The 12,939-nt window shown below is 49.9% G+C and overlaps 1 protein-coding gene across 1 annotated transcript; it reads left to right on the forward strand.

Moving 5' to 3' along the window:
* Window positions 1-8,000: 8,000 nt before the first annotated feature.
* On the forward strand, window positions 8,001-11,952 carry PNMA6E (PNMA family member 6E). Its single transcript, XM_086385874.1, has one exon. It carries the CDS (start codon window positions 8,007-8,009, stop codon window positions 10,902-10,904), a length of 2,898 nt encoding a protein of 965 aa, XP_086242000.1. The 5' UTR covers window positions 8,001-8,006; the 3' UTR covers window positions 10,905-11,952.
* Window positions 11,953-12,939: the final 987 nt, after the last annotated feature.

Raw genomic sequence — 12,939 nt, forward strand, 5'->3', positions numbered from 1 at the left:
AAGAGGCAAGGAACCTGGAGCCTTTTGAGGGAGCACGGCCCCACTGGCACCTTGATTTGGGGCTTCTGGCCTCAAGAGCCAGGAGAATAAATTCCTCTTGTTTTAAGCCACCTGATTTGTGGTTATTTATTGCTGCATCCGTAGGAAATTCATCCACTAGGGAATGGATTGAGGCAGTTGACACAAGGGGCTGGACGTTTGTATCCCAAATTAGCAACTAGTAATGGGATGTGTGCTAAGTGCAACCTTGGGGAAGGCAGCTTTTGTGGTTTTGGGGAATTCTTAGAGAGCCTTGGCATCCAACCTTCACAGAAGGAGGGAGTGAAAGCCTGAGGTGGGGTGGGAGCCTATTGGAGTGCACCCCACATCCGCCACACTGTGGAATGGCTGAGTGTCCTCAGTATGTATCAGGAGATTCATTTCCTTCTAGAAGTTTCCCAGTTTTTGTTTTTTTGAGGCTTTTTTATTTTTTTCTTACTCAAAAATGCTTCATTTTTTATTTAGAATTTTTTTGAAATAGAACATCTTGTATTATAGTAATTGTATTAAAAAAATCTTTCTGCAAAGAAAACTCAGGCCCACAAAGAGGTACTACAAGGAAGGAAAATTACGAGCCAATCTCTCTTATAAACACAAATGCAAAAATTCTAAATAAAATATTAGCAAATTGAATCCATAAACCATTTGAGATCATTTAAGTTTAGAAAAAGTAGGAAATCAATCAATAAAATCAGCCATATTAATAAAATAAAGGAGAAAGACTATGTGATCATTATTTTGCCAAATGCAAAAAACAAAAAAAGAGATTTTGATAGAATTTAATAACCATTCATTTTTTTAAAAAACTTTTCAGGGTGGGGAGCAATCCAACAATAGAAGAGACTTCCTTAATGTCCTATTTAGCTTTCTGACTCTGTTCTTGTGCTTTCAACACTTCCACAACAATCTTCTACTCAATAAGGAAAGTGTGCTTGATTCTGTCACGGACACATTTAGCATGCATGGACCCACCATAGGCTCGGCTGACATGTTTCTTCATTTTAGACAACTTCATGAGAACTTAGGTCTCACAGCACGAACGCCCCTAAGTCTGCCTGGGCACACACCACACGTGGATTTTGGTGCTTTCCCAACCTTCTTGGTATAAAGATAAACAATTCTATTACCAGGGGTTCGGGACAGCCTGGTTTTGTTAGAAGCTGTATTGTAGGCACCATCATGAATGCCTCTAGATGCCTTCTCCAGAAGGTCTCCCAGCTTTTTTTAATGAAGAATTTCAAACACATGCCCAGCCTAGAGAAAGTCATGTAACAGAAATCTGTGGATGCACCCGGCAGCTCCAGCAGCAATCCACCCAGGCCTGTCCTACTCTGTCTTTCCTCCATCCACCTCTCCTTATTGTGGCAGGAGTGAGGGTGGGGCGGGTGCAGGCAGAGACAGTGCCCTGAAGGCAGCAAGCCCTGATTCAGCTACTCTGCAGTGAGTCCCAGGGATCCTAGCGGGGAAGGGGCCTGGAAAAGTCCAGGGTGAAGCCAAGCCTCAGGAAGGAGGGAGGGCCCAAGCCAGTGGTGGGAGGTGGCCTGGGAGGTGTGTGGAGCCTTGAGTGGTGTCCTCCCAACTCCAGACACTAAGGGAGTGACAGACAAAGCCCAAACCTGATGGCAAGCCATTACATTTAGAATGCATAAACAACAAGGAGAAAAGGGAACCCTTACACTGTTGGTGGGAATGCAATCTAGTACAGCCCCTATGGAGAACAGTGTGGAGATTCCTTAAAAAACTGGAAATAGAATTGCCATACAACCCAGCAATCCCGCTGTTGGGCATACACACGGAGGAAACCAGAATTGAAAGAGACACGTGTACCCCAGTGTTCATTGCAGCACTGTTTACAATAGCCAGGCAGTGGAAGCAACCTAGATGTCCATCAGCAGACGAATGGATAAGAAAGCTGTGGTACATATACACAATGGAATATTACTCAGCTAGTAAAAAAAGTGCATGTGAATCAGTTCTAATGAGGTGGATGAAACTGGAGCCTATTATACAGAGTGAAGTAAGTCAGAAAGAAAAATACCAATACAGTATATTAATGCATATATACGGAGTTTAGAAAGATGGTAATGATAACCCTGTATGCAAGACAGCAAAAGAGACACAGATGTAAAGAACAGACTTTTGGACTCTGTGGGAGAAGGAGAGGGTGGGATGATTTGAGAGAATAGCATTGAAACACGTATATTACCATATGTGAAATAGATTGCCAGTCCAGGCTTGATGCATGAGACAGGGTGCTCAGGGCTGGTGCACTGGGATGACCCTGAGAGATGGGATGGAGAGGGAGGTGGGAGGGGGAGTTCAGAATTGGGGGGGTGCATGTACACCCATGGCTGATTCATGTGAATGTATGGCAAAATCCACCACAATATTGTAAAGTAATTAGCCTCCAATTAAAATAAATAAATTAATTTACAAAAACAAACAAACTGGATATATAACTGCTGTATGACCCAGCAATCCCACCGCTGGGCATACACACCGAGGAAACCAGAATTGAAAGGGACACGCGTACCCCAATGTTCATTGCAGCACTGTTTACAATAGCAGGGACATGGAAGCAACCTAGATGGCCATTGGCAGACGAATGGATAAGAGAGCTATGGTACATATACACAATGGAATGTTACTCAGCCATTAAAAAGAACACATTTGAATCAGTTCTGATGAGGTGGATGAAACTGGAGCCTATTATACAGAGTGAAGTAAGCCAGAAAGAAAAACACCAATACAGTATATTAATGCATATATATGGAATTTATGCAGTCCATGGGGTTGCAGAGCTGGACATGACTGAGTGACTGAACTGAACTGATGGAATTTAGAAAGACAGTAACGATGACCCTATACGCAAGACAGCAAAAGAGACACAGATATAAAAAACAGACTCTTCTTTTTGGACTCAGTGGGAGAAAGCAGGGGTGGGATGATTTGAGAGGATAGCATTGAAACATGTACATTACCATATGTGTTATGTGATATTACCATATGTGATATTACATATGTGATATTACCATATGTGATAAAGGAAATGGCAACCCACTCCAGTATTCTTGCCTAGGAAATCCCATGGACAAAGTCTGAGCATGGTGGGCGACAGTCCACGGGGTAACAGAGTCAGACACAACTTAGCAACTGAGCACATACCATATGTGAAATAGATGACCAGTCCAAGTTTGATGCATAAAACAGGGCACTCAAAGCCAGTGCACTGGGACAATCCAGAAGGATGGGATGGGGAGGGAGGTAGGAGAGGGGTTCGGGATGGGGAACACATGTACACCCATGGCTAATTTATGTCGATGTATGGCAAAAATCACCAGAATATTGTAAAGTAATTAGCCTCCAATTAAAATACATAAATTAATTAAAAAAAACCAAGGTCTTACTGTGGAGCACAGAGAACTATACTCAATATCCTGTGATAGATCATAATGGAAAAGAATATAAAAAAGAATGTATATAAGTGTATAACTGAGTCACTTTGCTGGACAGCAGAGATTGGCACAACATTGTAAATCAGCTATACTTTAATAAAAAATTTAAAAGGAAAGTGGAAAAAAAAAAAGAATGAAGGTGAAATAAGTACCTTTTGAGACAGATGAAAGCTAAGAAATTTCACCAATAGATCTGTACTAAAAGAATGCTAAAGAATATCTTTCCACATGAAGAAATATGATAGTAGAGGGAAATCTTGGTATTTGGGTAGAGATGAGGAACACCAGAAATGGTAAATATGGGTGTAAACATTTAAACATGGACATGAATTTGAGCAAACTCCAGGAGATAGTGGAGGACAGAGGAGCCTGGCATGCTGCAAGCCATGGGGTCGCCAAGAGTCGGAAACGACTTAGTGACTAAACAGCAACAACAGGCATTTAAACATTAAAAAATACTTGTTTGCTCTTAATTTCTTTATTATACATATGGCTATTAAAAGTTGTAATAGCAAGTATATTGTAAGCTTTACAATCCATGTAGATATAATATATATGGTAACTATATCATAAAAGATGGGGTAGAGCAGGAATGAGGGCTCAGGATGAAGGGGACACCTATGGCCGATTCATATTTATGCATGGCAGAAAACATCACAATATTGTAAATTATATTGTAGAAATGACCGTACATTTATGTGAAGTGGTACAATGTTAACCACAATCAGGCAGTGAAAAATTAAAGATATCCAATAAGTCCCCTACAGAAGAGCATTCAAGTGGGGAACTCTCAAAGATGTGAATGTATATTCACATGTTCAATCATGTAAGTTAGCTCACCTTTCTGGTGTAAATTGTCATGTGTGAGCACCCTCTACAAGTGGATGTACTTTAGTGTACTTTACTGTACAGTACTGTATGGAGTACAGTATCTGTATTTCAAGCCCAGGATGCCCAGACTCAATCATAAAAGCAGTGGCAATGTAGCCAGTACTGAGAAGAAGTCCCAAGCGATAACAATGGAAACAAAAGTGAAAATAATGGAGAGAGGGAGCAAGGTGAAAGGTGGTAGATGTCACTTGTTCTTATAACATGACTCATTCAACCACTGGATGATTCTAAAGCATTATGACAAAATCACAGAACATGCGAAGTTGGCTGTGTCAATGATGTGAACAATAATATGGCAGAAGTGTGAAAAAGTGATGGAGGAGCTAGAGAAAGAGAAATGTCTCAGAGTGTGAATGCAAGATCAGCATCAGTGTTAAGTCCACTCAGCTTAATGCTGATTCAAGAGAAAGGTGACAGCCTGGAGGGATAGGGGGAGGGAGGTGGGAGCAGATTTCAGAATGGAGGGGACACATGTATACCTATGGCCAATTCATATTTATGCATGGCAAAAATCATCATAACACTGCAAAGTAATTATCTTCCAATTAAAATAAATAAATAAAAAGAGAGAAAGCTAAAAGCCTTTATGAAATTATTACCTCAGGCAGGAAAAAAGGGAACATAGGGACAAAAATAGATGGAAAGACAGTGCTATGTATTGAATGTTTGTAAACGCCCCGCCAATTCACCTATTAAATTCTAACCCCCAAAGCAATGAGATTTGGAAGTGGGGCCTTGGGAAGTGATTAGCCCACGAGGGTGGAACCCTAACGAAAGAGATTAGTGACTTTATAAAAGGGACACCAGAGAGTTCCCTCATCCTCTTTCTGCCATGAGAGAAGATGGCTAGTTGATAAAACTAGACAAAAACCAGTAATATACAGAACAGCATTATGAAATTATCAGTCACAGTATAAGATGAACTATAACAGGCTTCCTAGGTGGCACTAGTGGTAAAGAACCTGCCTGCCAATGCAGGAGACTAAGAGGTGCAGGTTCGATCCCTGGGTCGGGAAGATTTGCAGTATTCTTGCCTGGAGAATCCCCACAGACACAGGAGCCTGGTGGGCTATAGTCCATAGGGTTGCAAAGAGCCAGACACGACTGAAGCAACTTAGCACGCACTTAAAGAGAAATTAACCAATTTGCCAGCGATGGGTTTTCCATCTGCAAGTTTACTTTTGCAACTCAGCTGCCTTGCAGGGAGACCTTTTGATTGGTGGAAAGCAAATGAAGTGACATGAAAGTCGCTCAGTCGTGTCCTTCTCCAGGGGATCTTCCCAGCCCAGGGATCGAACCCAGGTCTCCCGCATTGCGGGCAGTTTTTTACCATCTGCGCCATCAGGGAAGCCATCTTTGCTTCCCGGGGGGCCAGGCCTTGGAACATCAAGTCCTTAGTGCTCACCGCTTGTTGATACAGTAGCAAAGAGCCTCCTCTCGTGCGTTTCTCGTCCAATCATTTTCCTTGTAAACAGCTGCCTAGGCCTTTCCCCCTCATCTTCCTCGGGCTTCCGGGAGCACGGAGGAAACCCAGGTGGCATTCGCACAGAGGGCTCGGAATAGTGTGCTGCACGGTTCCTGGCTGCGCTGCTGAGCCGAGTTCTTCAGACCCTTCTGAGTGGGATTCGAGAGTCGTTTACAGAGTCAGACAAAGTAAGTAGACAGGCGGGGACTTTGCTGGGGTCTGGACTCCGCAGTTACCAGGGGTCCCGGGTGGGGGTCCCTTAGCTGTCCCAGCAAGGAGTGGAGGTGGGGGGAGGGCCAACACATACTAGATTGGGAATCCGGGTGAGGCCACAGACAGCGGCAGGCTTCAGAGGGGCTGAGGGAAGGGTTTCCTCAGTGTAGGGGTTCTGAGGGGAGGACCGCTGGCTGCCAGGGTGGCTGGTGGGGGGGGGCGTTATGGTTTGGGGGTGCAGAGGGGGTGGCTAATGGTTAAACTTGTGGGGGTCTCAGAAGGAAGGGCTTCCTGCTGAGCGGGTGAGGCCTACTTTGGGGGCCAGAAGAGAGTATTACTGGCTGAGGGAGTGGGGAGGACGTGAGAGGGGGTCCCCCATGCTGAGACATGAAGGGAACATGAGGAAAGGGCTAATGTCTGCCCCCTGTGGTGGAAAGAAGGGGCTGAGGGGAGGGGGTGGATGGGGTGGACTCGTGGATGCGGTTTGGAAACCGTTAGGGGAGGTACCAGCTCTGCGGGGGGCGGGGCGGGGGGAGAGGACGTTGGTGGCCGCAAGGGAGCTCTGGCTCCCTTCTGGGGTGGGGGGAGGGAAGAGGGGGAGTCTCTACATGGGTGAGATAGTGTGAGATAGTGCTTGTGGGAGGACTCTCCGGTGTGGGGAGGTGAGAGGGGAAGTCTGATCTCTAAACATGTGGTGGCGCCCTGCTTCCAGGGCCTAGAGGAGAGCACCGCCAAGTGGCAGGGTAGGGGAGTGTAGTTGAAGGGGGCGAGGAGGAGCCGCCTGGCCATGTGCAGTGAATGGCCTGAGACTGGCGGCGCTGGAGCTGCTGTGATCTGGTGGAGGCTGTTTGCTGTTGCAAATGGATTTGTGGGGGTTCTGGGGGGTGCTCTGGCGCACTGTATTAGGAACGGAGAGGTTCCAGGTGGCCAGAATTGCAGTGGTGGGAGGGGCGGGGCCCTGGTCTCCACACAAAATACAGGTTCTTCACGAGGGTGCTTTGTACATTCACTGGGATACACCACACCTAAATTTAAAAGTATTGCAATTTTACATGATAAGTTCTCTTACCACAGGGGAATTTTATTTGATGTTAATAATGATAATATATCTTTAAATACTGGGAAATCCTTGGATTGAAGGAAAAAAATCACAAAGGGACTTAGAAAATATTTCAAACTGAATAATGAAAAAACACAACTTACCCAAATTAGTGGGGGGCAGCTAAAGAAGCAATAGGAGGAAAATGTATTGCTCTAAATGCTTATGTTAGAAAAGAATGAGGACATAAAATCAGTGACCTAACAGTCCCTATAGAGATGCTAAAAGAAGAAGAGCGAAAGAAGCATAAAATGAGTTGACTGAAGTAATAATTGGGCTAAGAAAGGAAGTTGGTGATAGAAAGCAAATTATGGACACGATAAACCAAGCCATATGTTTGTTTTTTTTTTTTTTTAAAGGGCAACAAAACTGAGAAAGCCCTAGAAAGATGAATCAAGGAAAAATACAAAGAATGCTAAACACCAATATTAGGAATGAAAGAGGGCTAACACTACAGGCCAGATGTACAGTAAAAAGAGAATATAGGGCTATGATAGAAAAAATTACGCTAAAAAACTTGAAAAATTCCTTGGGAAAAAGGCAACTTCCTAAAACTGATGCCAGAAATGTAGAAAATGTTTTGTTTTGTAAATATATATTTATTGTTTTACAGAATTTTGTGGCTTGTTTTGTAAATACACTTAATTTATCAGAAAAGTTTCCTAAAACCAAACAAACAAAACAGGTTGGGGCAGTGCTCCAAGCTGCTGCTGTGAGGGGCAGTGGGGTGGGCTGTGTGGCCCAAACATTGTTCTCTCCCCTTTGCACACATAAGCCTATTCCCACAATTCAAAAGTCTGTGCACACCCCTTTAATCACTTTCTCCACCTTCAGGTCCTCAAAAATGGTGAAGCCACTGGCGCTGCTGCGAGACTGGTGCAGGTGGATGGGCGTGAATGAGGAGCGCTCTCTGCTCCTCCTGGGCATCCCAGATGACTGTGAAGACCAAGAATTCAGGGATGCCGTGCAGGCTGCCCTGGGCCCCCTGGGCAGATACCGAGTGCTGGGCAAGGTCTTCAGAAAGGATCTGGGGTCAAAGATTGCTTTGGTCGAGTTTGCTGAGTATTTAAGCCGAAGCTTGATCCCCCGGCAAATACCAGGCAAAGGGGGACCCTGGATTGTTGTCTGCCTGCCCCAGGCCCCTGATGCTGAATCACAAGATAGACCCAATTTCCCTGCACAGCCCCAGAGACGAGCAGTGGTTGGTAGGGTAGGTGAGGCAAGAGCCACAGGTGATGTAGGAGGAACAGGTGAGGTAGGAGCAGCAGGTGTGGAGGGAGCCGCAGGAGATGTTGGAGGAACAGGTGAGGTAGGAGCAGCAGGTGAGGAGGAAGCCACAGGTGATGTTGGAGGAACAGGTGAGGTAGGAGCAGCAGGTGAGGAGGGAGCTGCAGGAGATGTTGGAGGAACAGGTGAGGTAGGAGCAGCAGGTGAGGAGGGAGCTGCAGGTGATGTTGGAGGAACAGGTGAGGTGAGAGCAGCAGATGAGGAGGGAGCTGCAGGTGATGTTGGAAGAACAGGTGAGGTAGGAGCAGCAGGTGAGGAGGGAGCTGCAGGTGATGTTGGAGGAATAGGTGAGGTAGGAGCAGCAGGTGAGGAGGAAGCCACAGGTGATGTTGGAGGAACAGGTGAGGTAGCAGCAGGTGAGGAGGGAGCTGCAGGTGATGTTGGAGGAACAGGTGAGGTGAGAGCAGCAGATGAGGAGGGAGCTGCAGGTGATGTTGGAAGAACAGGTGAGGTAGGAGCAGCAGGTGAGGAGGGAGCTGCAGGTGATGTTGGAGGAATAGGTGAGGTAGGAGCAGCAGGTGAGGAGGAAGCCACAGGTGATGTTGGAGGAACAGGTGAGGTAGCAGCAGGTGAGGAGGGAGCTGCAGGAGATGTTGGAGGAACAGGTGAGGTAGGAGCAGCAGGTGAGGAGGGAGCTGCAGGTGATGTTGGAGGAATAGGTGAGGTAGGAGCAGCAGGTGAGGAGGGAACCTCAAACGAGGAGGGAACCTCAAGTGAGAATGGACCCACAGGTGAGGAGGGAGCTGCAGGTGAGATAGGAGACGCAGGTGAGGAGAGAGCTGCAGGTGAGATAGACGCAGGTGAGGAAGGAGCTGCAGGTATGGAGGGAGCTGCAGGTGAGAATGGACCCACAGGTGAGGCGGGAGCCTCAAGTGAGAATGGGCCCGCCTGTGAGGAGGGAGCCACAGATGAGGAGGGAGCCGCAGGGGAGGCAGGAGCTGTAGGGCAGGCAGGAGCTGTAGGGCAGGCAGGAGCTGGCTTCGAGGGACGAGCTACCAGTGAGGCAGGTGGTACAGGTGAGGAAGGCACTGCAGATGAGGAAGGGGCTGCAGATGAGGCAGGTGGTATAGGTGAAGCAGACACTGCAGATGAGGCCGGGGTAGCCGGTGAGGCAGGAGCTGAGAGTGAGGCCAGAGCTGAAGATGAAGCAGGAACATCTGATGAGGAGGGAGCGGCAGGTGATACGGGAGTTGCAGGTGTGGCCGGATCTCTGAGCCTGGCAGGAGCAGCCGGGGAGGCAGGAGTTCCCATGGAGGCTGCAGCTGCAGGCATCGCCGGAGCCATGGATGAGCCACGGGCCCGGTCCCCTCAGTGGTGGCTGGCCTTGGAGCCCGTGCTAGAGAATATGGGCTACCTAGAGCTGAGAACCTTCTCCGGGATGGAAGAGCCGGACGAAGGGGAAGAGTCCTTTGAGAGCTGGCTGGATCATGCCAACGACATGCTGTACCTGTGGCGCCATGTGACCGAGATGGAGCGGAGGAGGCGGCTGGTGGAGAGCTTGGGGGGTCCGGCGCTGGATCTCCTGTGCAGCCTTCTGGAGGAAGATCCCAACCTGACAGCCCAGGATTGCCTGACAGCGCTGGTGGAGGCGTTCGGGAGCAAGGATCCCCGGGTGACCGCTCGGCTGAAGTTCATGACGTGTGCCCAGCGGCCCCAGGAGAGCCTCTTTGCCTTTGTGATGCGCCTAGAAGGCCTGCTGCAGTTGGCCCTGGGCAAGGGGGCTGTGCACCCAGCCATTGCAGATCAGCTGCGTGCCCGGCAGGTGCTCATGTGGGCCCGGCCCAACAACCTGATGCAGAACAAGCTGAAGAGGATGCGGATGGAGAGAAGACCCCCCAGCTTCGTGGCGATGCTGCAGCTCATCCGGGAGACGGAGACCTGGGAGACCGACCCAGCGATGGGTGAGCAGCTCCCAGTGGAGGAGGAGGCCCATGGGGTCCTCGGAGACCTGGCTGCTGCCCTAGGCCATGTGATCATCACTGAGGGCGCAGCTGCAGGTGGAAGTGAGGCCTCCCCAGCCAGTGGAGATACCTCTGCCCAGGTTGCCTTTTCCAAGGAAGGTGGTGTCGAGGCCCTCCCAACGCGTGAAGAGGCCAGTAAGGCAGTTGGCAGCAGCGCCGAGGTTGCCCAGGCTGCTCCTGAAGCCCGTGGTGCTGCCAGGGCAGCCTCTGCCCCTGGGGAGACCACTCAGGAAGATGGAAGGGCTCCCAGCCCCCTGGGCCTAGGTCAAGCAGCACCCTCAGAGGCCCCTTGGAGCCCCCCGACTGCCTGGGTGGGTGGGGCTTCCCCGGTGGTTCCAGGAAGTCCTGGCTGGGAGCCAGAGGGTCTCCCCCAGGTAGGAGACCAGGAGGCTGAGGAGCCCCCGAAGAAGGGGCTCAAGCCCATCCCAGAGGAGCCCGAAGATGAGGAAGGGGCTGTGGAGATGAGCCCCCTGGGGTTCTCCTCTGGTCAATAGGCTCAGCAGGTCCCAGGCCCCTGGCCTGGAAGCAGGGAGAGGCCAGGTCAGGCAGCCTCCTGGCCCCACATTAGGGGCCATGTCATGGTGCCTGGGCCTCCCCACCCACCCAAAAGGGGTCCCCTATTCAGCATCCCCTGGGACAGGCTGGTCCCTGTCCTGGGAAGTCCATATGTGTCACTGTAGGCCACCTAGTGACCCAGATCTCAAGGAACGCCTCCCTGGCCCAGCCTTTCTCCCCTCCCTGTCAAAACACATCCCTGAGCTGTCATCAACTCCCCTCCCAGCCCTCGCAGAGCCCCGAGGTGCCTGTGAACCCAGGCCGGGTGTCCCCATCTATACCTGGTCAGCCACCCTGAGCCCTGCCACATGCCCTGAGCTTCAGCACCAGCCAAGACATGGTCCTCAGCTCAGTGTGTGCTTCCCCATTGTGGATTCAGGCCAAGTACTGCTTGGTCTCCTGGAGATGTGCATGTGTTCTTCTCTGAGCAGTTCCCCCCATCGTGGTGCAGAGACACCCCAGCCCACTCCGAGGAGCCGTTGGGAATGAGGGGACAGACGAGGGCTTGGCCGGTGACCACCCCAGGACCTCAGGAAGGAAGATCTGCATTGGGGCTTCGCAGCGTGGCTTCGGGAGGCCCCCCAGTACCTGTGCCCTGCTGGGCCATGCCATGCTTCCTTGGGACTTGGTGTTCTCGGCTTGGTGCAGCATGCCCTGCTGTGTGACTGTCCTGTGCCCGCCATAGGACATGTGGGCCTGAGTGGGAGGGGCTGCCCTGAGGGGACTGGGCATTGCCAGTGCCCACCATCCTGGCAAGACACTGCACGCGAAGCCCTCGTAAAGGGAGAGGGTAGGGGGAGGGTGGGGGAGGGCGGGCCGCTGTGTGAAGGGAGGGCACCCCGTTAGGGACTCTTGGAGGAGCGGGGGGGGGGGGGGAGGGCGGGACTGTGATCTCTAGTGGCCATCAGAAGTTCCCTGTGTTGTCATTCCCTGTCTTCAATGGTTTCAGTCTGTGTTGCGCTTCAATAAAATTTGCTGAATGTTTCAGCTGAGTCTCGTCTCTGCTCTGGACAATGGAGGGGAGGGGCTGCTGGGGTGGGGCCCGGGGTGGGGGGAGTGACAGTGGCCCAGTATCCCGAGTCAGCACTGCAGTGCGGTCCCAGCAGGGTGGGGGGTGGGGGCCAAAATAGCTTCCTGCTCAGCACCTATGGCAATGAGAGGGTAGGGTAGGTACTTTGAAGACCCAGACATGGTGAGGGTTTTTCTTCCATTTGATAGGTGTGAACCATAACATTTTGAGGTTATGTTTGTTCTCATTTTGGGATAGTTGTGTCTTTTGAACACAACTATAGTTGACAGAGACAGAATAGTCCTCTGTCTTTTGAAAATGGATGGTGGCGATCCTGGTTTTCTTTTTCACTGGGGGCAGGTGCCCCTGGCATCCAAGTGCCTGGGACCCAGGGCCGCTCAAGAGGTGGGATGCAGAGTGGGGCTCCAAAACAAGGAACTGGCATGTCCGGAGGTCTCTAGCCTCCTTGGTGAGAAAGCTAGTATTAGTCTGATAGAGTTTTGAAAAAAACCAAATGTATTTTAAGCTGAGGGATTGTAAAATGCGAAAACCTCACTGTGCAACAACAGTGACAGCACTTAGCAGTGGAAAATTGGGCCTGGACACTCATAGGGTTTCTGGGAGAGCGGGCGCAAACATACCCACACCACCTCCACCTGAAAACAAATTTGCTCTTGAAGAGAAGACAGGACCAGCCTACTGAGACCTGCAAGGGCGAAGGCCCAGTCATGTGATGGGGAGGGCCAGGGGTGTTCTCTGAAGGGGTAATGTTCAGGGATGGGGGAAACTGGCCTGACACTAAGGGCACTGGGAAGCTGTCGGACCCAGGGACCAAATCTGCATCTCGTGCCTCCTGCATTGGCAGGCAGATTCTTTACCACTAGTGCCACCTGGGAAGTGGTGGGAAGGAGGGGGCCAGAGGGGTGTCCTCGCCTGTCCAGCACTAAATCATGTGGCATGATTTA

This window comes from Bos grunniens, chromosome X, assembly GCF_055505025.1.
Source record: "Bos grunniens cultivar Pamir isolate PY7600 chromosome X, Bosgru_T2T1.0, whole genome shotgun sequence".
Taxonomy (NCBI): domain Eukaryota; kingdom Metazoa; phylum Chordata; class Mammalia; order Artiodactyla; family Bovidae; genus Bos; species Bos grunniens.